This window comes from Papio anubis, chromosome 17, assembly GCF_008728515.1.
Source record: "Papio anubis isolate 15944 chromosome 17, Panubis1.0, whole genome shotgun sequence".
NCBI classification, from domain to species: Eukaryota; Metazoa; Chordata; class Mammalia; order Primates; family Cercopithecidae; genus Papio; species Papio anubis.
In genome coordinates this window covers 33569464-33591857 of record NC_044992.1, presented here as the reverse complement: position 1 = coordinate 33591857, position 22394 = coordinate 33569464, and the positions used below count along the sequence as shown (strand labels likewise).

The following is a 22394-nucleotide window of genomic DNA, read 5'->3' as shown; positions in this document are numbered from 1 at the left end:
TGTTGCTTAAAAGGCTTACACATCTGTCCATCTACTGAGGGTACATGTCTACCTCAGAAGTCAGCTTGCCAATTCTACCCAATAGGTGAAGCGGTAAACACAGGTGAAGCGGTAGGCTTAGGGTCAAGAGACCTGTTAGTATTGCTCCTCTGGCTGCTCTCTGTCTTTTTCTATCTAGGATCACACGCATAGACAGAGTTTAAGTACATTTTCCTTAGAGTCGTATAAAAGTTTTAGCTCATTTGCTAACCTATTGGCTAAACTATTTAAACTATGGCCTAAAACTTTAATAAACAAATATATCAAACGGAAAAAACAGGCCGGGTGTGGTGGCTCATGCCTGTAATCCCAGCACTTTGGGAGGCCAAGGCGGGTGGATCACCTGAGATCAGGAGTTCAAGACCAGCCTGGCCAACATGGTGAAACCCCGACTCTACTAAAAATACAAAAAATTAGCCGGGCGTGATGGCAGGCACCTGTAATCCCAGCTACTTGGGAGGCTGAGGCAGGAGAATAGCTTGAACCTGGGAGGCGGAGGTTGCAGTGAGCTGAGAGAGAGCGCCATTGCACTCCATCCTGGGCAACAAGAGCAAGACTCTGTCTCAATAATAATAATAATAATAATAGTAATAATTTAAAAAATATATATATATATACACACAATTCAGTTACAAATGATCATTTATAGGAGAAAAAGGAATTGGATGTAAAGGAAGAAGTCAGGGAGAAAGAGGACAAAGACAAATGGTAAGCAACATACACCCTTCTTATTTCTGTATTTAGTGGGCTGTTTTCATAGGCCTTCCATATTCCAATAAACACGGTATTTATCCAGCTAATTGGACTATGGAAGTAGTGTTAATCACTGCTTATTTTTCTAAGCATAGGAGGCTTGGCTCTCCTGGTGATAACCATAGCAAACAACCAAAAAGGAACCGGTGCTGGGAACTAGGGAGCAGTGTGGTGAGAACACTTCTCCAGCTGGAAGAAATCAAGCCAGGAATAGGTCCAGCCCTGGCCAAAGGTTTTCTCCTCATGACATAAGAATATTTAGTGGCAGCTGCAGGCTGATGATTTTCTACTAGATAGATTATGATTTTCTCTCTTCAGAAGCAGCATTTCATTTTTCTTGAGAAGCATGAATTTCTTCTATTAAGGAGGAACTTGACTAAGGTGACCTACTTCTGTCTTTACCAAGCAGAGAAGTGAAAAGCAGTTTTACAAGGCTCTTCATTGGGGGTTTCTGTGTTTCTTTCACAGAGATTGAGACAGTGAAATTGGCCCGTTCTGTCTTCAGCAAACTACACGAGATTTGCTGCAGCTGGGTGAAAGACTTCCCCCTCCGCAGGAGACCCCAGCTTTATTATGAGACATCAATCCATGCCATCAAAAACATGCGCAGGAAAATGGAGGACAAACATGTCTGCATTCCTGACTTTAATATGCTCTTCAACCTAGAGGTAAAGGGCACTTCCGGAGAGTCAGTGAGATTTTAAAGACAAAACAAACACCTTCATGGTCCTGTTAGAAAAGGAAAACTTCTGATATATTTCTAATTGTATCTTTGGTAGATTAGAGTAGCGCTAAATGCAAAGTGGCACAAATTTGCAACAGAAAAGGAACTATTTTATGTTCTTTTGAATAGGTAATGCATTCACATGGTTCAAAACTGGGAAAATAAAAATGTCTCTCTTATCCTTGCCTCCCAGGTACTCAGTTCCCTTCCATGGAGGCAAGGTAGTCTTTTGTGTCACTTTCCAGAGCTATTCTATAAACATATAAGCAAAAAAGAAAACGATTAGGCTGGGTGCGGTAGCTCACGCCTATAATCCTAGCACTTTGGAAGGCTGATGCAGGAGGATTGCTTGAGACCAGGAGTTTGAGACCAGCCTGGGTGACAGACATAGTGAGACTGTCTCTTAAAAAAAAAAAAAAAAAAGAAAGAAAAGAAAAAACAATTTTAAAAAACGACATCTCAATGAAGCTGTTTTGTAAAAAACCAAACCAAAAAACCCAAACTATTTCTATAGTATAATCAAATGGTGTATTAAGTTCTCACATTACTATGTTGCTAAAGCAACACAAACACAAAAGGAAGATTTAAGACTGATGCAGTTTATTTCATGTGATTTTCTTTTTAAAATCTTGGTCTCTGAGATAGGAAAGTAGCTGAAATTATATTTCATGAATCTCTGTATCTGACAAATTGGATCCATATGAGCCTTGGCAGCTTAATAACTATTTTCTTGTTATCTTTTTCTTTTTCTATTAAATGTATTATGTTAATGCAAACAGAAGTAGGTTTGTTTCCTTTGCCTGTCACTTGCCTCTTTTCTTCACTCAGTCCATAACTTAAAAATTACAATGTAGTAATTTATACAAAGCACAATATTTCCTCTATTTAGCAGCTAAATTTAAATTTTAGCTTACTGTCAAGGTCTAATCAGCAATGATGGCAGGTTGGTAATTGGTGCTTATGTTATAAAGATAGATCAACTGATGTCTTTGTTTCTAGTAACATGGCCATGCAAATGTAACCCAGAAGGATTGTGTGATAAACAATCCTTATATCACTATACCTATTTGAAGATTATACTCATATTTAAGGGCATTATTGTTGTTTGTTGACTTGATTGGTTTCTATTTTGCCTCCTAATTTCAAAATTAACCCAGAGGACTTAACTCAGAAAGGAGCACCTTGCTATAGTGAAACAGATTGTGGGAGCAATACGGCAACACATATTTAGAACCTAATAAATTTTCACTCTTTGATCTGGTCATTTCACTTTTAATTCTTTATTATGAGAAAACAAATACAGAAAAGTCTTAGGCATATGTTTTGTTTGACATAAATGTTTTTACAACATTGTTTATAACAAATTGAAAATTATCTAAATCATGAAAGGGAATAACTATGATATGCTCATATAAGATGCATATTTTAAGCCATTTATAACAATGTCTTTAAGTAAATCTTTGTGAGATGAGGAAATGCCGATAATAAAAATGACAGGCCAGGCGCGGTGGCTCACGCCTGTAATCCCAGCACTTTGGGAGGCCGAGGTGGGTGGAGCACGAGGTCAGGAGATCAAGACCATCCTGGCTAACACGGTGAAACCCCATCTCTACTGAAAATACAAAAAATTAGCCGGGTGTGGTGGTGGGCACCTGTAGTCCCAGCTACTTGGGAAGCTGAGGCAGGAGAATGGTGTGAACCTGTGAGGTGGAGCTTGCAGCGAGCCGAGATCGTACCACTGCACTCCAGCCTGGGTGACAGAGCGAGACCCCGTCTCAAAATATAAAATATAAAATTAAAAAAAAAAAAAGACAAAAAGTAGGCTATAAAATATCATGCACATTCTGATCCTAATTTCATTTATATATATATGTATGTATATATATAGAGATAGAGAAGACTGGTTATCTGTGTATAGTGGAATTATTGGTGATTTTCCTTTGTTATTAGTCTGAATTGTCATACATTATTGTAATAGGAAAAAACATCAGTGAATGTTTTTTGTTTTTTTAAAAAGAAGCTATACATTTTTTATTTTTTAAAGAAATCCATTTGGCTTCCTTTTGTTTCTTCTGGTGCTATTTCGAATTATTTAAAAATGAGTACTGCTTTAGTAGAGATAGAAATACTACCTGTCAGGATTATTTCTTTTTTTTTTTTTTTTTTTGAGACAGAGTCTCGTTTGCTCTGTCACCAGGCTGGAGTGAAGTGGCGCGATCTCGGCTCACTGCAACCTCCGCCTCCCAGGTTCAAGAGATTCTCCTGCCTCCCGAGTAGCTGGGAGTACAGGCGTGTGCCACCACACCCAGCTAATTTTTGTATTTTTAGTAGAGAAGGGGTTTCACTATGTTGGCCAGGATGGTCTTGATCTCTTAACCTTGTGATCCGCCCGCCTCGGCCTCCCAAAGTGCTGGAATTACAGGTGTGAGCCACCACGCCCAGCCAGTATTATTTCTAGAGAGTTGTTTAATCCTTTCTTAATGGCACTAAAGTTGCTAAATGAACTAATTGTAATGTGTGTGTTAGAGAAAGGTTTCATAATATTTTGGTTACTATTCTATGGACATTTATATTTGATACTTTTGTGAATGTAATATACCCTTTTAAAAGTAACTTTTTCAGCCGGCCGGGCACAGTGGCTCTTGCCTGTAATCCCAGCTACTTGGGAGGCTGAGGCGGGATGATCTTTTGAGCCCAGGAATTCGAAGTTACAATGATCTGTGATCATGCCACTCTACCCTAGCCTGGGTGACAAAGTGAGACCCTGATTCTAAAAATAAATAAATAAAAATAACTTTTTCAAAGTACAGATATACTTGTTATTTTAGTAGCCCTTCCAAATCCCCATGAGACAGCAACTCATCCCTGCCTAACAGATGAGAAAACTACATGATTCGCTTAAGAATCAATGACATGGCCGGGCGCGGTGGCTCAAGCCTGTAATCCCAGCACTTTGGGAGGCCGAGACGGGCGGATCACGAGGTCGAGAGATCGAGACCATCCTGGCTAACACGGTGAAACCCCGTCTCTACTAAAAAAAATACAAAAAACTAGCCGCGCGAGGTGGCGGGCGCCTGTAGTCCCAGCTACCCAGGAGGCTGAGGCAGGAGAATGGCGTAAACCCGGGAGGCGGAGCTTGCAGTGAGCTGAGATCCGGCCACTGCGCTCCAGCCTGGACCACGACAGAGCAAGACTCCGTCTCAAAAAAAAAAAAAAAAAGAATCAATGACAGGCCTGGACTCTTCTAAGGCTCTTAGAGCCTAGGAAAAAGAAGTCAAAAGACTTGCAAATGAAAATTATTACTGTTTGCCTGAAGGGAGCTCAGGACTCAGTGTGAGTTCAGTGCATCGCAGATCTTATAAGTGAGACAGATCTGAGATTTAAACACTTGAGCAGATGATAAAGCAGCAAACTGCTTAATTGTTGATGTGGAATCTTATGATTAGGCTTCTTTTGTCAAGACAAAGCACAGAGTTGGAAGATCCTCCTCTGGCAGTTGCCTTTGCAAGGAAATGTGAAACTAAAATCTTAGACCATGGGGTGAGGCAAAGTGGTCAGCCACACAGGGCATTTGAGCATCTGATGTGGTTCAAGTTTGGTAAACTAGTTTAGAGATGCTATGCTATTTATGGTGAGAATGCAGTGTGACTGGGAATGATTTATGAGGAAGGTATTATGGTTTAGAAGTATGTTTATGCTTTCATATCTTTATATATTTTAAACTTGAATTTAATTGGCCTTGTGTTGGAAGACCAGATATTTTCTATTGTTCTCAGGTTCTAATTTTGCTATTCAAGTACTTTCATTTTGAAAAAAATCACTCAATCTGGAGCTGCTTTTGTTCAGTTTCTTCTCACACCCTACCTATTCCCCCTCCCCCAACTTGTAACAGCAATTTTGAAGCAAATGTACGTGGGTGGTTTCCATGGTACAAGACAACAACTTTCACGGAGAGAGGGCACTTCAGCTTGAACTAATTGGGCATGACGTGTTCCAGTGTTCTGGTGTGTAAACACAGATGCCCTAATATTGTAGGTATTTCAGCAGTTGATCAGGCATGTTAGAGAAGGAAAACATTTAGTCTCATTATTCCAAATGACAAATGCAGTGGAGGAGAAAGGATGGGCAACAATGATGCCAGGAGATTGGTTCATTTGAATCATGCTGTACCCAACTCCCTTAACTGTTCTGTGTTTCCGTTGACAGGACCAGGAAGAACAAGCTTACTTTGCAGTGTTTGATGGCCATGGGGGAGTAGATGCTGCTATTTATGCCTCCATTCACCTCCACGTTAACTTAGTCCGCCAGGAGATGTTCCCCCATGATCCTGCTGAGGCCCTGTGCAGGGCCTTCCGGGTCACTGATGAGCGCTTTGTGCAGAAAGCAGCCAGGGAGGTATGCCCCTTTCTCACAAATTCCAGCTAGAAATGCACTAGCTGAGCTCAATTTGGTCTGTGTGGTTAAAGGGCTATTTAGATTTTCTCTTTCTGGGCAGACATTATCCAAACTGTATTCTTGACTCATAGTAGTGGATTCTGTTGTAGTTCTAAATCCCTCCTCAGGAATAGTTTCAGGGGGTACAATGATGTACTGTATAGAAACTCTCAAGCTGTAATTTTCTGGATTCATTTCTGTAATAATTGCTGGATTTGGCAGGTGAGTTTCATCTTTCTTTTATTCACCATTGCCTGTCAGGTTCACACCAGGACCATCTCTCTAAGCAGACTCTTGCTGACAAGATCTGGATATGGTGAATAAAACAATGGTCTAAAAAAGAAACAGAAACTGGGATTACTTCCATACATTTGGTTCTAAATGGGTAGGCAGTGTTTTGCTGTGTATCTCTTGAGGGAAAATTCGCTTGGAAAGGGTGAATCCTTAAATGATCCTTGAGCTGATTTTTCTCTTAATAAGGGAGAAAAGTCAGAGCTCATGTCCTACATTGCGAAGGTTAATCAGACCTAAGTTTTTTTACTTTGAATAAATGGCAAGGACTCTATATTAAGGTCCAAAAGTAAAAAAAAAAAACAAAAAAACAAAACTAATTATTGTTCTGGGTATTGGTACATAATTAACTACAGTGTTCTATATTGAATTTTTAACTGGGGGTGAATAGAAAGAAAATAATTTTTAATTTTTAAAAGTAATTACAGAAGTAGATAGACAAAAAATAAGACTCCTGCACTGTGACTTAAAAAAGAGTTAATGTTTAAGTAAAAAAAAAAAAAAAAAGAGTTAATTTTTTTTTTTTTTTTTTGAGATGGAGTCTCGCTTTGTAGCCCAGGCTGGAGTGCAGTGGTGCAATCTCGGCTCACTGCAAGCTCCACCTCCCGGGTTCACGCCATTCTCCTGCCTCAGCCTCCGAGTAGCTGGGACTATAGGCACACACCACCACGCCCGGCTAATTTTTTGTATTTTTAGTAGAGACAGGGTTTCACCATGTTAGCCAGGATGGTCTCGATCTCCTGACCTCGTGATCCACCCGCCTCGGCCTCCCAAAGTGTTGGGATTACAGGCGTGAGCCACCGCGCCCGGCACATTAACTCTTTTTAAAATAGGCTTGAAGAGATCAGGGTAATTATTTAATCCATTTTTTTGATAGCATAGTTATGCTACAAGCAATAATGGGGCTTGGAATTAATGAAACAATAATTCAGACCTATTTGGTATTAAGAAAGAGAATTATTCTTAATCTCTCCCCTCCCCTAAATTTGGATTAATATGCAAATCCAACAGTAACCAGCAGAGTCCACACAAAGAGGTGGTGCTGGAGAATAAAGCTGCTCTTGACCTCAGAGCTCCCAGTCTCTTGAGGACCTGTGTTCTGCTTGACTCTGCCTCTCTTGAAGCTGCAGGCTTTTATCATCTGATTTGAGGACAACGGCGGGCCCCTGAGAGGTGACCTGTAATCACCAATATGAAACAAAGAGAATCACTCTGTCTTCTTTATCCTCTATTCTATTCTTTTTCCTCTGTCTTCTCAAAATTGGGTTTTTTTTTTTTGTTTTTTTTTTCTGACCATGTTTACCTCATTTGTTTTGTCAATGACCCTGGCGTCTCTCAGTTCTGTCAATAGTTCTGAATAATTTAGGTTTGTCTTAGCAGCCCCTTTTCTCCTTCTTATGCTTCCGTGTGCCGCTAACCACTGGGAAGAAAGCAGCTATTCCTGTTGTGAAGCAGCCCTGCCTCCTGTTCTCTCCAGGGCATATGCACTGAAGTGTGTTTATCATGTGTTCTAGGGGGCTGAGTTTTTGAACATTCTGTGTGGGAAGATATTTTATTGGTGGGTGAGGATTTATAACAAACTTTCCCTATATAGGGGAAAAGAGAAGTTGTTTTTCTCATTGGATACAAGAGGCCTTTTACCACTCCTGACGCATTGGTTCTAATTTAGGCCAGGTCCTTAGTAACAGAAAGTCATGCTCATTTGGTGGTGACTCATGTCAAATGGGGATGTCATTTTCGTATAGTAGGATCAAGAGCTTTAAGTACAGTGGTAGCTACTGCAGTGAAATTCCAGGCTGTTAGTTCTTTATGCAATGTTCCAAAAGCAAAGGCCTCTAAAAATACTGTCGGGAGGATATTTTTTAAAGGTATAAGCATCTTAGTACTCCAGGGAACGTAAGCTGTCTCTTGGCTCCTTAGCTTAATTTCCAGAGATTAGAGCATCTGTTGTGTACCAATCATGCTTTATATATCATTTCGTACAGCTAGGACTCTCCCACTGAACAAATACGATGTCAGTAATGAAATGGAGAGCAGAATTTTTACTCTGAGGATTGGTATAGAGAATTTGGTGCTTGACTGGGAGGAAAAATAATTTCAATTCTGTTTTATGTACTAATAGTTACCTGCCCTTGGGCAAGTCACATAACCTGCCATAGTTTTCTTATCTGTATTTAAAGTAGAATTAATAATCATCCCTGCACTGCATATCACAGATCAGGTGGACTTATGTGTGTATATATATATATAAATACATACATGCATATAAAAATGCATTGAGACAATGAATTATTGTATATGTGTGAAATTCCATAATTAATAGTATAGCTCCCAGCTGAAAAGCTTATATTAATTATAAATTGCTTCTCAATAAGAATGTTGTATCTATTTCTTTTCACTGAGTCTAGTTTTATTTAAACTATTTTCAGAGCTTAAGATGTGGGACCACAGGAGTGGTGACTTTCATCAGAGGCAACATGCTACATGTGGCCTGGGTGGGTGATTCCCAGGTTATGCTTGTGAGAAAGGGTCAAGCTGTTGAACTAATGAAGCCACACAAACCAGACAGAGAGGTAAGTATGGTCTGTTTTAATAGAGCCCATGCTCTAGTTATTACTTTAGATTTTCTAGTTATTGATTAGGATTCACTTACTATTTATTTATTTTTTTTGAGACGGAGTCTCGCTCTGTTGCTCAGGCTGGAGTGCAATGGCGTGATCTTGGCTCACTGCAACCTCTGCCTCCTGGGTTCAGGCGATTCTCCTGCCTCAGCCGCCTGAGTAGCTGGGACTACAGGCTTGCGCCACCATGCCTGACTAATTTTTATATTTTTAGTAGAGATGGGGTTTCACCATGTTGGCCAGGCTGGTCTTGAACTCCTGACCTCAGGTGATCCATCCGCTTCGGCCTCCTGAAGTGCTGGGATTACAGGCGTAAGCCACCGCACCCGGCCAGGATTCCCTTAATTATTACAGTTATTGCTATTACATCAGCAACTGTGCTCACCCTCCAATGGAGAAACAAGGAGAACCTTTTCATGAGCTGATGAGTATTATATCTGTTGTTTACTGTTAAAGTAAAGGAATAAATCCTGAATCCAGTTATTTGCTTCTTTTTATTGCATTGCTGTTTAGGATGAAAAGCAGCGAATTGAGGCCCTTGGAGGTTGCGTAGTCTGGTTTGGTGCCTGGAGGGTGAATGGAAGTCTGTCAGTCTCCAGAGCTATTGGTAGGAAAAACAAATTTTTGTTTCCCCAAACTGTCCTCTTCTAGCTCATTGTCCTGTATTAACTCTGATACAGGGAACCTGAGATGATAATTTATATTACCAGAATGCTTACTATTCTTTAAAATAATAATTGGATGTCTCTTTTAATTGTTTGATTTAGTTAAACCTGTACATTTATATACTTAAATTCCATTATTGAAAGAGAACTGCCAGGCGCAGTGACTCACGCCTGTAATCCCAGCACTTTGGGAGGCCGAGGCGGGTGGATCACGAGGTCAGGAGTTTAAGACCAGCCTGGCCAACATAGTGAAACCCGTCTCTATTAAAAATACAAAAAATGAGCCGGGCATGGTGGCGGGCACCTGTAATCCCAGCTACTTGGGAGGCTGAGGCAGGAGAATTGCTTGAACCTGGGAGGCGGAGGTTGCAGCTAGTGGAGATCACACCATTGCACTCCAGCCTGGGTGACAGTGCGAGACTCCGTCTCAAAAAAAACAAAACAAAACAAACAAAAAAGAAAGAGAACCATATCAAGAAATGCAGAATTTCCTAGTTTCTATACATTTTAAATTTTATGGAAGCCTTTAAACATTAGTACACAAATCTGCTTCAAACTACAGTTGGGGCAGGCACAGTGGCTCACACCTGTAATCCCAGCGTTGTGGGAGGTTGAAGCGGGCAGACCACTTGAGCCCAGGAGTTCAAGACCAGCCTGGGCAACATAGTAAGACTTCATCTCTTAAAAAACAACAACAACAACAACAACAAAGGCAGGGCACAGTGGGTCACGCCTGTAATCCCAGCACTTTGGGAGGCCAAGGCGGGCAGATCATGAGGTCAGGAGATGGAGACCATCCTGGCTAACATGGTGAAACCCCATCTCTACTAAAAATACAAAACATTAGCTGGGTGTGGTGGCTAATGTGGACGCCTGTAGTCCCAGCTGCTCAGGAGGCTGAGGCAGGAGAATGGTGTGAACCCGGGAGGCGGAGCGTGCAGTGAGTCGAGATCGCACCACTGCACCCCAGCCTGGGCGACACAGCGAGACTCCATCTCAAAAAAAAAAAGCTGGACATAGTGGCTTGTGCCTGTAATCCTAGTACACAGGAGGCTGAGGTGGAAGGATTGCTTGAGTCCAGGAGTTTGAGGCTGCAGTGAGCCAAGATTGTGCCACTGCACTCCAGCCTGGGCCAAGGGAGAAAGATTCTGTCTTAAAAACAAAAAATGACAGTGTTTCTTATTTCACTGCATTTTGGGTCAAATCAGTATTTTCCAGAGAATGGAAGCCTTTCTCCATATTTTATCCACATTTATTTTGTTTATGCCTCTAAATTATTTCAATGAATTTTAAAATGACATAAATAACAGAGTAAGTTGATAGGAAAAACATTGTGCTTTTTATATGAAAACTACTTTCTGTATGTGGAATACAGTCATTTGTCAGATAACCCTGGGGTTTCAAAGAACCGTATATCCCTGGGACTTAAATTTTTCAAAAGAAGGGGAAAGTCAATGAAACTCAGTCTAAAACATAGAGATTAAACAGCTAAGTTGGCTGGACAAAATGCAAGGGTGTTAGTTCAAAGAATTAAGCTATTTCTATCTTTGTCTCACTTTGGGCCCTGGGTTTATTATTTTAGGCTTCATGGCTTAGCTTCACTTCCTATTTTTTTAAAAAAGAATAAATCAATATGTATATCTATATGGGTGATATGTACATTACATGTATACTGCAGCTTTTAATCTCTGCTTCCCTAAAGAAATGAAGTAATTAGACTTGGTTGAAATCCACATCTAGTCTCAAAATTTAATCATCACCAAAAAATTCCAGAACCTGAAGAAAATCTGAAAGGATTTAGCTTTCACCACTGATTTGAGTTCCTCCCACTCTTTGGGAAGGTGCTGGCAAGCTGTGAAGTGGCCCAAATATGAGCAGAAAGCTGAAAGAGAAATAGAGAGCTAAAAGAGTCTACAAATACCTCCTGAAAAATTGAGAGTTGGCTTGACCTTAGACTGGAGGGAGTTATTTATTAGGAACTCTAGAATAAGGCCAAAAAGGGGAAATTTCTCATTTCTAAAATATACCCTTCTATGGAATTATTATTATTATTCTTGGTGGGGAAAAGTCTTTATCATGCACATTGTAGATTTAACAGGACCCAACACCCATCAAATGCTATCCTTGACTGAAAATCACTGAACCAGAGGACTGTACTATTTGTGGAACCAATTTACATTAATAATCATTATATGGGTGCTTGAGTGGCCAGTGAATTAGGTTGACAGCTCAAACACCTGTTTCGCCTGATCTGACCTGTCTTTGTCAGAGGACTGAGGATCATCTTTAATGCTTGTTACAGAACTAACTTACTAGAGGATACCAGCCTCTTCTTCTAAAAGGTAAAACTAAAGATGGGAAGAATGTCCCTTAATAAGTGACAATCTCAGACAGAAGGCTGGGTGTGGCAGCCAGCACTGTGGGAGGCCAAGGTGGGAGGAATGCTTGAGCCCAGGATTTTGAGACCAACCTGGGCAACATAGTGAGACCTCATCTCTATTTTAATAATAAAAAATAATCTAAGAATGGATAAGGGAGACTTCATACATGGAGTGACTTTTGAGTTGAATGTGGAGGATAATGTGCTGGGAAGGAAATCCCTACACAGGTAGAGAGCATAAATATACAGGGGTTTGAAAGGGCATGGCATGTTTTAGGAAAAACAGCAAGTACAGGTTAGAGCAGAGATGGGAGTGGTAAGAGATTAGCAGTGTTGCCAGATTGCGAAGGGCCTTATGTGCAAGGCTAAGTAGTCTGGACTTTACCAGGTGAATATGCAGAGGGGCCACAGGGTCAGATTTGTATTTATAAAGATATTTGTGTGGAAGCTGGGCTAGAGTAGAAACAGGCGGCTGGGAGACATTCATGGAGTTTGTTACAGAGATGAGGAGAGCTAAAAAGGGATATGGAGGAGGGTATCAATTTAACTGATGAGACAGATTGGTAGGTGGGAAAACCTACTAATCAACAAACAATCTGGCACGCGGGAATAGGCAGTAACATAAAGGAGCAAGTGTAGATTTAATTTCTTGGGCAGTTTGATGGTGAAGGGGAGAAAGGAAATAGTGTGGTGGTTTAAGGCAAAAGCTGATTCAGGAAAGGGTTCCCTTTTATTGTTTCTATTTTTAGGATGAGGAGATTTTAGATTTAAGCATGTTTGTAGGAAAAGGAAGACAGCAAGTAGAGGAGAAACTGAAGACGAGAGAGTAGAGAAGCTAGAGTCCTAGGGAGACAGGACCAGCAGCACAGGCTCACTGTTAGGACGGGAAAAAGACACTGCTTACCCCGAGAAAATGGTAGCTGATATGGGGGAATCGCTACAGATTAAACAAAGAGAGAGTGTGTGGCAGGAGTGGGAGGGGAATTGAGAAAATTCAAGCCTGATCAAGTTGTCTTTGAAGTAGGAAATTAGGCCATTTGCCAAAAAACAGTAGCTTAAGTGGATGAGGAAGTTGAAGAATTTGAGAAAGAATTGGAAACCACATGGAATAAAATAGGGGGCTGCAAAAGGACAAGAAAAAGGACTCCTGGGCAGAGTTCAGCTCTACTCAGGAATGAAATGATACTTAAAAAATGAAAAGATTTTCAACAGTTTCTCCCCATGAGCCCTTCAGACTTATGATCCAAAGTTGACAGAAGCATGATATGTTTCCTAACATATGGAGAGAGGAGGCTGAAGACAAAAGGATGTTGCCATTTCTACCATGAAATGGATATTCATGCCCTCCTACCAAATTTGGGGGCGAAATGTCATGAATGTGACAGCCAACAGTAGAGCAGGTGAAAAGCCAGAACTTTGGCAACATTTTCTCTGTGCAAATCTTTGTATGTTCTGTTCCAAACTAACAGTTGCAGTAGTCTTTTAATTGAAGCACTAAAACAAGATTTTTGGGAACAGTGTGACTCAGATCACATTTATTTTTAGAGGTGGAATTCAGAAAATAATAATGATGATAATCATATAGTCAGGTAGAGTAGGGGATGGGAACTTTAGTAAATTGATGAAGGACACTGAATCCATGTTGGATTTTATTTATTTATTTTTAAATATCTCTTTTAAATTTTTGCATTTTCTGCTTAAATAGATTGAGTTTTGATGAGCTCTAACAGGCTATGGAGGCACCATAGCATAGAAGCGAAGTTGACTAAATCAAAAGCATGCTTGGGAAAGATGGTCTTCTTTTTTTTTTTTTTTTGAGACGGAGTCTTGCTCTGTCGCCCAGGCTGGAGTGCAGTGGCGCGATCTCGGCTCACTGCAAGCTCCGCCTCCCGGGTTTACGCCATTCTCCTGCCTCAGCCTCCCGAGTAGCTGGGACTACAGGCGCCCGTCACCTCGCCCGGCTAGTTTTTTATATTTTTTTTTAGTAGAGACGGGGTTTCACCGTGTTAGCCAGGATGGTCTCGATCTCCTCACCTCGTGATCCGCCCGTCTCGGCCTCCCAAAGTGCTGGGATTACAGGCTTGAGCCACCGCGCCCGGCCTTGGAAAGATGGTCTTGACTCCTGTAAGAAATAATCAATGAGGGCTGGGCACGGTGGCTCATGCCTCTAATCCCAGCACTTTGGGAGGCCGAGGCGGACAGATCACAAGGTCAGGAGTTCAAGACCAGCCTGACCAACATGGTGAAACCCCGTGTCTACTAAAAATACAAAAATTAGCTGGGCATGGTGGTGCGTGCCTGTAATCCCAGCTACTTGGGAGGCTGAGGCAGGAGAATAGCTTGAATCCAGGAGGTGGAGGTTGCAGTGAGCTGAGATCGCACCACTGCATTCCAGCCTGGGTGACAGAGCGAGACTCCGTCTCAAAATAAAAAAATAAAAATAATGAATGAATGAATGGAGAAGAGCCTAGATATGAGTAAGATGAGAGGGTTATATGTTTGTGAATGGAAGGAGTGAAATGAACGTTTATAACATCGAAGACTAATTTCTTACCTCATAGATATACTAACCCAGGTAATTATATTAAGTAATTGTTTGTTGCTCTGTGTATCTAATCACGCAACCTGCTGGATAGGGCATGTGCCCACACTGGTTCTAGCAGAGTTATCCATGGAGTTCCTAATGAGCTTTCTAGCCTATTTGAGGATTAAACAGAAATGTAAAATGTTGGAAAGAAACTTTTTTTTTTTATTTGAGACAGTCTCCCTCTGTCGTCCAGGCTGGAGTGCAGTGGTGCAATCTGGGCTCACTGCAACCTCTGCCTCCTGGGTTCAAACGATTCTCTTGCCTCAGCCTCTTGAGTAGTTGGGACTTCACATGCACGCCACCAGGCCTGGCTAATTTTTGTATTTTTAGTAGAGACAAGGTTTCACCATGATGGCCAGACTGGCTTCGGACTCCCGACCTCAAGTATCCTCCCGCCTTGGCCTCCCAAAGTGCTGGGATTACAGGCGTGAGCCACTGCGCCTGGCCAACTTTCTTGGGTCAGAGAACCCATACCAGATACTAGAAATAATGAATATATAGTCAGATCACTCAAGTGAGTTTATCTTCATTTTAATCTTCCCTGAGTCAAAAAGTTTGGTTTTAGTGCAATGGAAAGGATAGTAATTGATGAGAGTTGTGTAGGTGACAAATAGAAGAGCTAGGATTTGGACCAGGCAGTCTGACTCTAGTGCTGGTGTCGTTAACCACTAAGCAGTATGCCACTGCTGTACAGTAAAGCCCTTTGTAAATATCTGGAGTTCAGTTCTTGTTTTTATAATACTATGTAATGATGATTTATGATACCCTACTCTAGGAATTATTGCTCAGTACCCTGTGTTGTTTTGTTTTTATTTTTTGTAAAGAAGTGAATGAGAGGCCAGATGCGGTGACTCACGCCTGTAATCCCAGCACTTTGGGAGGCCAACGCAGGCAAATCAACTGAGATCAGGAGTTCGAGACCAGCCTGGCCAATATGGCGAAACCCCGTCTCTACTAAAAATACAAAAATTAGCCAGGTGTGGTGGTATACACCTGTAATCCCAGCTACCCAGGAGGCTGAGGCAGGAGAACTGCTGGAACCTGAGAGGCAGAGGCTGCAGTGAGCCAAGATTGTGCCACTGCTTTCCAGCCTGGGCAACAGAGCAAGACTCTGTCTCAAAAAAAAAAAAAAAAAAAGAAGTGAATGAGAGCCGGGTGTGGTGGCTCATGCCCGTAATTCCAGCACTTTGGGAGGCCAAGGTGGGCAGATGGATCATTTGAGGCCAGGAGTTCAAGACCAGCCTGGGCAAGATAGCGTGATCCTATCTCTACAAAAAAAAAAAAAAAAAGAAAGAAAAGAAAAATTAGCTGGGTGTGGTGGTGTGCGCCTGTAGTCCCAGCTACTTGGGAGGCTGAAGTAGGTGGATCACCTGAGCCTGGAAGATTGAGGCTGCAGTGAGCCCTGATTGCGCCGCTGCACTCCGGCCTGGGTGACAGAGTAAGACCCTGCCTCAAAAAAAAAAAAAAAGTGAATGAGAGTCCCTTGTTGTAGTCATAAGCTATTTAGTTACCTCATAGGCTAAGGACCCTTTGGCTATGCTCTCACAAAGTACCTAAAGGAATGTAATCAATGTAAACAAGGAATAGATTTGGAAGTGCTGTGGATGTGAAAATCCTAAATGATCAATTATCTCAGTAGTCTGGTGATAGAAACTTAGTTTAGTGTGGGCCCAAGGTCTGCAGTCTCGCTCCTACCCCAAGCACCCTACTCTCCAACTGCACATTACTCCCTAACAGTTACCTCTGCCTTTGCTTATCCTGTTCCCTCAATTGAGACAACTTCTCTGCCTGGTGACAACTAACTTACCCTTCAGGACCAGCTCAGATGTCATTCTGTGACAGGACGAGCTAAGCAAGAAAAGGAAGACAGAAAGGCCCAGAAAGACCTTGAATTCTCACAGTTGTTAATAAGCGGGGAAATGCACAATAACAATAAAGACAGAAGTGGGGTGATGATCAGAGCCATATGAAGAATATGGCAATCTCTAAATATAAGAGAAAAAATGGTCATACATTTTGTCTGTTCTTTAGAAGTTACGGGTAAAAGCACCATTAAAAAATAGAAAGCCAAGTGGGTTGGGAATCAGGAAAACTGCATTCAGCTCCCATGTGTGAGGCCTTGGTCAGCCACAAAACTTTTCCTGGCTTAAGGGAGTTAAGACTTGATTTATATAATCTCGTGTAACTCAAACCTTCCTTTGTGCTCGCAGCATGAAGCTATTTATTGATTTCTAAACAAGAATAGAACAAAAATGATTTAATGAAGAGAATGATCAGAGCTTTGGTTTGTTTCTTTCAATGTGGACTTGTTTTCAAATTTCAACTAAATCAAAACCACCTGCAAAAGAACATATCCACTAAATCAACCATGTTTTCCTACATAGTGTACTGAATTTTTCAGTACAGCAACAAACTTAGATCTGACATTGTTGTTACACTCAGCTAAGCCTAAATCATAGCCAGAGGTGCAGATTCAGAGTCTAAGCTAGGTAAGAACTTATGCCCAGTAACTTAGCAATTATTTAACTGGGAGTAAGGAGTAAGCAGATCTGATTACCAGAGAATTTAAGTATTTTGTCAAAAACTATTTTATAAATTCTTTCCAGTCAATTCAGTTCACAATCCAGTAAGTTGTGATCAGAGTCATGGCATTGGTCATAAACATTCTTAGCATGCAAGGTAAAGCAAAGGCTGATGATGCTCCCACACTCTGCTTCCCGCAGGAGATGCTGAACATAAGCCATATATCTGTGGGGATGCAGATTCTGCCTCCACTGTTCTGGATGGGACCGAAGACTACCTCATTCTGGCCTGTGATGGCTTCTATGACACCGTGAACCCTGATGAGGCAGTGAAAGTTGTGTCCGACCACCTGAAAGAGAATAACGGAGACAGCAGCATGGTTGCCCACAAGTTAGTGGCATCAGCTCGTGATGCTGGGTCAAGTGATAACATCACGGTTATTGTGGTATTCCTGAGGGACATGAACAAAGCTGTAAATGTTAGTGAGGAATCAGATTGGACAGAGAACTCTTTTCAAGGAGGGCAAGAAGATGGTGGGGATGATAAGGAGAATCATGGAGAGTGCAAACGCCCTTGGCCTCAGCACCAGTGCTCAGCACCAGCCGATCTAGGCTATGATGGGCGTGTGGATTCATTCACTGATAGAACTAGTCTGAGCCCAGGGTCCCAAATCAACGTGCTGGAAGACCCAGGCTACCTAGATCTCACACAAATAGAAGCAAGCAAACCTCACAGTGCCCAGTTTTTGCCACCAGTTGAAATGTTTGGTCCTGGTGCACCAAAGAAAGCCAATCTTATTAATGAGTTAATGATGGAGAAAAAATCAGTTCAGTCATCATTGCCTGAATGGAGTGGTGCTGGAGAGTTTCCCGCTGCTTTCAATTTGGGTTCAACAGGGGAGCAGATATACAGAATGGAGAGCTTGTCTCTTGTCTGTTCAGGGTTGGAAAATGAACAGTTCAAATTCCTGGGAAACAGAGTTTCTAGATTGTCTCATTTACGCCACCACTACTCAAAGAAGTGGCACAGATTCAGGTTTAATCCAAAGTTTTATTCATTTCTCTCTGCTCAAGAGCCTTCCCACAAAATAGGCACTAGCCTGTCCTCACTTATTGGAAGTGGGAAGAGAAATAGGATAAGAAGTTCTCTGCCATGGAGGCAAAATAGTTGGAAAGGGTACAGTGAAAACATGAGGAAACTCAGAAAGACTCATGATATTCCATGCCCAGATCTTCCTTGGAGCTATAAAATAGAGTAATTTTTCTTTCAAGTAGGTTAGCTAGCTCTCCCCCAATAAAAACACCACTATCAGAGTAGAAACAAGGTAGACATTTCTAAATCATATGTGCTTCATTATGAATCCATGGATGGCTCAATTCTTCAATGTAAATAGATCTCTAGGAAACTCAAAGTACAGTGTTTTCAATCTAAAAAAAAGTATTGGCAGTTTCACTTGCAAAATTACACAACTGGTCCCTGTGATGTGTCTCGACACCTATATACAACCCCCTTCCCACCATCCCTTCATGTCACTAGTGGAGGCTTTCGAGTTAGTGATTTCAGTCAGGATATACAGTGTTGAAATCTCAATGTGGTTGAAATCTGGTCTGATGTGCCTAATATGTCTATGGAAAATTTAATGCTAAATTAAATTTGGTTGGGAAATGTCCCTCAAAATCCTGGGCACTATGAAGGAACCCCCTGCCCCCTAACCTTTTTGGGTAGGTAAAAGACTAAAAGCCATATGGATTTTAACTGACAATAATGAAAGTGGTAAATCAGTGTAAAAGTGTCATATTCTCAGACTTGTGAGGCGGTTTATAGTCAGAAAGATTTATGGATTTTTTTCCTGTAACATAAAAGACTATGAACTTTTTTTTAATTAAAAAATATTTCCTAGGGCTGTAGTTACTTGGGAGTTTCATAACCTGTTATGGTGCTTTTGGTGGAATTTTTATTATTTAGCATTTTAGGAGACCACTGTCAACTGGTTTTAATCTATGATGCTAATATGTTTTCCACTGTACCCTCATCTCAGGAATAAAACTGATTTAACGGAGATGATGTCAGGTACAAATACACTATAGAGTCAAAATGCCATTTACAAAGAAAATCAAAAGCATTTGTGTATTTTGACTTTTTTTAGTTCAGACAGCAAAGGCATGTAGCACTATAAAATAAAAAGTGATTTTAGAGAATGAGAAATGCTACTTTTATCTTCTCTAAAAGTATTTCCCCCAAGGGAGTGAAGTAATCGGCATGGAGGAGGCTGAAAGTATTGCCTAAAGTGAGCCCAGAAGCCACTGAGAATGCAGATGACTGACAGCCAGGTCTGTTTAGTTGTAACTGGAAGACACATCAGTGTCCTGCTTACATGTAGCTTCAGACCGCAGAGAAAGGACACGTGCTTCTCATTTCAATATTGTATCTGATATTTTGAAACTGTCTTTTTCCTACTTCTGTAGTTTCAAGCTAGAAGCATGTTGTCAACTAAAGACAACAAATAAACTATCAAGATTCATTCATTCAGTGAAGCAGCCTCTGATCCTCTGAGAGTCACAAATGTCTTGGTGTTACCCTGCCCTAGTCAACTGCAGACCAGCCCGGCCAATGCCCACGGGTGGCACCTCTGGAGTGCTCACTCACAAGGGTGAGTGCTCTCGCTAAGAAGTGTCCCCCACCTAATCATGTGTTTATAGGATAGGACACGCTCCCCAGGCCCATAACAGAACTAAAATCCCTGAATTTTAAAGACATAGATGACTGGCATATTTTGGGTACCAGTAGAGCTATATCAAGTAGACAAAAACAGTTTCACTTTAGCAATGATCACATTGTTAATCTACAGATTTTATTTTTAAAAATTTGGATGTAAGTAGAGACTTTCAGTATTTGTTTTCTCTTGATTTTGAAGTCATTTCTTCTTCTCCTCAAGTCTGTGACAAATGGTTGAAAAGGAGTCAACATGGCCCCAACTATAGCACTGGAACCTTCATCATTCTGAGGCTTTGCCCCACACATGGTCCTCACTCATAGCTGTCACTTTCTGAAGCCTAGATCTTGTTAACCCATCAGGTGCAGTGTCAGTTTCAAATCAAATTATCTAAGAAAACAAGAAAACAGAGGCAGCAGACTATTGGTACACATTATAGTCCAAAGTGCTTAGTGAAGTAAAAAAAAAAAGCTTTTTAAAATGTCTATTGTTGTCTATTGGTAATGCTTTTGATCAGAATAAAGAAGGTAAAGGGGAAAAGTTTCACATGCTAGGCTTTCTCAGTGGGGAAAAAAATGGCTGGGTAAAACTGGGACAAACACAGACCCATTTTTAAGGGTGTGGATTTTGTAGGTCCGACTACACAGCAGTGTTAACTCATTTCTCATGCCATTAGCTCTCTAGAAAATAAAGCAAAGTAGTTCTAGTGTGGTCGTTATAAACCAATAATGTAAAAAATAGCAACTATTCATTTGTTCACAACATGCATATTTATAGAGTAGTTAGGTACCATTTGTAAGGTAAATCCTTTAAAATTCTATAATACATACTAAAATAGTGGTTATTGGTCTGATATATGCTGCTCTTGGTTCTACAAACTAGATAAAAAGCAGTGCTTTGTGAAATGCAGTGTTGTATCTTAACGCCACTGGTGATAGGAAGTAGTTCCCTTCAGTTCAAATCCTGTGCCCTTATTTGCTGCTTGCTGACGTAAGCAATAAGTAACCCTCTAACTAATGGTATCTACATATTTCTGTAACTTGTATTTAATGATGGTGTATCTGGTGATTGTAAAAATATTAGACAGATATAAAAGTATCTATATAATATATATAAACTGTTAATGCTGAGGTATAGTCTGTGAATTATGTGTTTTGTATTTTTATTCATTGTGTAATTTAGTGGTGGTGAAAGTTCTACACTCAATCCTTAAAGAGTGGCAGTATCACTTTTTCAATTTAACATGGTCTGCATCAATCTGTTTGCCTGCTAAACAAGTTTTGTTAGAATAGGAAATAGTAAAATAAATCCAAACAAGAGTGTAGTACTGGTTAGGGAAACAGACTTCAGGTCACCAACTGAAGTCATTACAAACTCCTTGTACATTCACTGTGAGTTTCAAAGGGACTTGGTCCCCAATTTAAAGGTTTCCTTTGTTCAATTTCTAGATGTGTACTTCTGAGGGATATGAGGTTAGGCAACATTACAGCAACACACACTGGGGCTACTAATCCCATTTAGGTCTGTTCTAAAGAGGATGGGTAGAAACTCTTATGTATATACCTTTTCTTTACCTAGAAGTGCCATCCATTGTCCTTGAATTATTATGATTAAAGTTACTGTTGCATTTAGGAGGCTCCTTGAAAGTAACACCTTTTCCAAGGACGATGGCAACAATGTCAATGTCAACACTGAGTCTAATTTTGACCACATTTATAGTGGTATAGTGTCAATACTGCATTTTCATGACAACCACACTCCACTGTTGAACACTGTGCCATGAGAAGTGCAACATCCAGTGGGCAGATGAAAATGATGCATGGCCAAGTTCAGTGTTTACAGATAAAACTGCTATGGTTCAAGTACTTCCTTCCCCATCAAATCCTTGCTAAGGCTTTGTGGGAAAATGATCTAAATTATTGTTTTAATTTTTAAACCTAATTTATTCACTCAGTGAACATTCTTAACTAAGCAAGGCTATAAAAGGGAATACTATAGTTTTGTCCATACTTTGATACCATTTTTCTTTGAATCGTACGTTAGCAAAAGAAATTTTTTTCACCTTTGAAAATCACGTGATGTTAAAGGACAAATGCCCACTCTTCTATTCTGATCTGCAAATAGCTTAAATGTCTCTTGCAAAACAAAGTAAGATACTGCCAGTATTATAACACAATGATTTTCCAGACAAATGGTATGGTGTTGAAAAACAATTGTTACTTCCCGTAGCAGCATTTTATCTTCTATTTTGAAGACTATTTATTGTACTAATTAGAAAACATGAAATAGGACAGGGAACTCCAGACTGACACAGCAGTTGTTTTTGAAAAGGAAATAAACTTTGATGAAGTAGATAATCCAGATACATCATTGTAAACTCTTACTCTAGGTGCTCTTTGGTGAGAGACAGGCTTTGTTCTCTTGTTCATAACATTTCTCTGCAAAGAATTCTCTATGGAGTGAAGCGAATGAAGTGAATTATTTCTTACCAAGTAAATTTATCAATTCACAGATCTGCTCTACAGCTCACTTTTGAGTTCAGTTGTAGTCATGAGTGATCCTTCATATTTTATTAAAACTGTTCATTCAGGTAAGAAGTATGTTGAAATTTTGCCAATTATCTTAATAAAACCTAGCAATTTAAAACCACTAGTCATTTGTCTT

General features: G+C 40.6%; 2 protein-coding genes across 8 annotated transcripts in view; one reads left to right on the top strand and one right to left on the bottom strand.

Moving 5' to 3' along the window:
- The first annotated feature begins 624 nt into the window (after window positions 1-624).
- On the top strand, window positions 625-22379 carry LOC116270981 (protein phosphatase 1E-like). 2 transcript variants are annotated; one of them, XM_031657049.1, is made up of 6 exons: window positions 625-1460; window positions 5723-5911; window positions 8671-8814; window positions 9376-9469; window positions 17218-17407; window positions 19483-22379. In XM_031657049.1, exons 1-6 carry the CDS (start codon window positions 1395-1397, stop codon window positions 19568-19570), a joined length of 771 nt encoding a protein of 256 aa, XP_031512909.1. In that variant the 5' UTR covers window positions 625-1394; the 3' UTR covers window positions 19571-22379. The 2 variants fall into 2 exon arrangements, with proteins under 2 accessions (XP_031512909.1, XP_031512908.1); XM_031657048.1 differs by having other exon boundaries at window positions 626-1460; window positions 17218-22379.
- The window catches only part of TRIM37 (tripartite motif containing 37), a 127098-nt gene continuing 121925 nt past the window's right edge, over window positions 17222-22394 (bottom strand). For 4 of the 6 annotated variants that reach the window (XR_004179279.1, XM_021928242.2, XM_031657047.1 and 1 more), the window contains one exon: window positions 19833-20120. Coding sequence is in view for 5 of the 6 variants with exons in the window: in XM_021928242.2 (XP_021783934.1) it covers window positions 20117-20120 (4 nt within the window). In the remaining variant the exon portion in view is untranslated. Of the gene's footprint in view, window positions 17367-19832; window positions 20121-22394 lie in introns of those variants that run through there. The other 2 variants (XM_031657043.1, XM_031657046.1) reach the window with 1 other exon arrangement.

Coding starts and splice junctions, on each gene's coding strand:
- LOC116270981 (XM_031657048.1), top strand. CDS start 1,395: ATGCGCAGGAAAATGGAGGACAAACATGTCTGCATTCCTGACTTTAAT. Junction 5,912..8,670: donor TGCAGAAAGCAGCCAGGGAG/GTATGCCCCTTT, acceptor AACTATTTTCAG/AGCTTAAGATGTGGGACCAC. Junction 8,815..9,375: donor CACACAAACCAGACAGAGAG/GTAAGTATGGTC, acceptor ATTGCTGTTTAG/GATGAAAAGCAGCGAATTGA.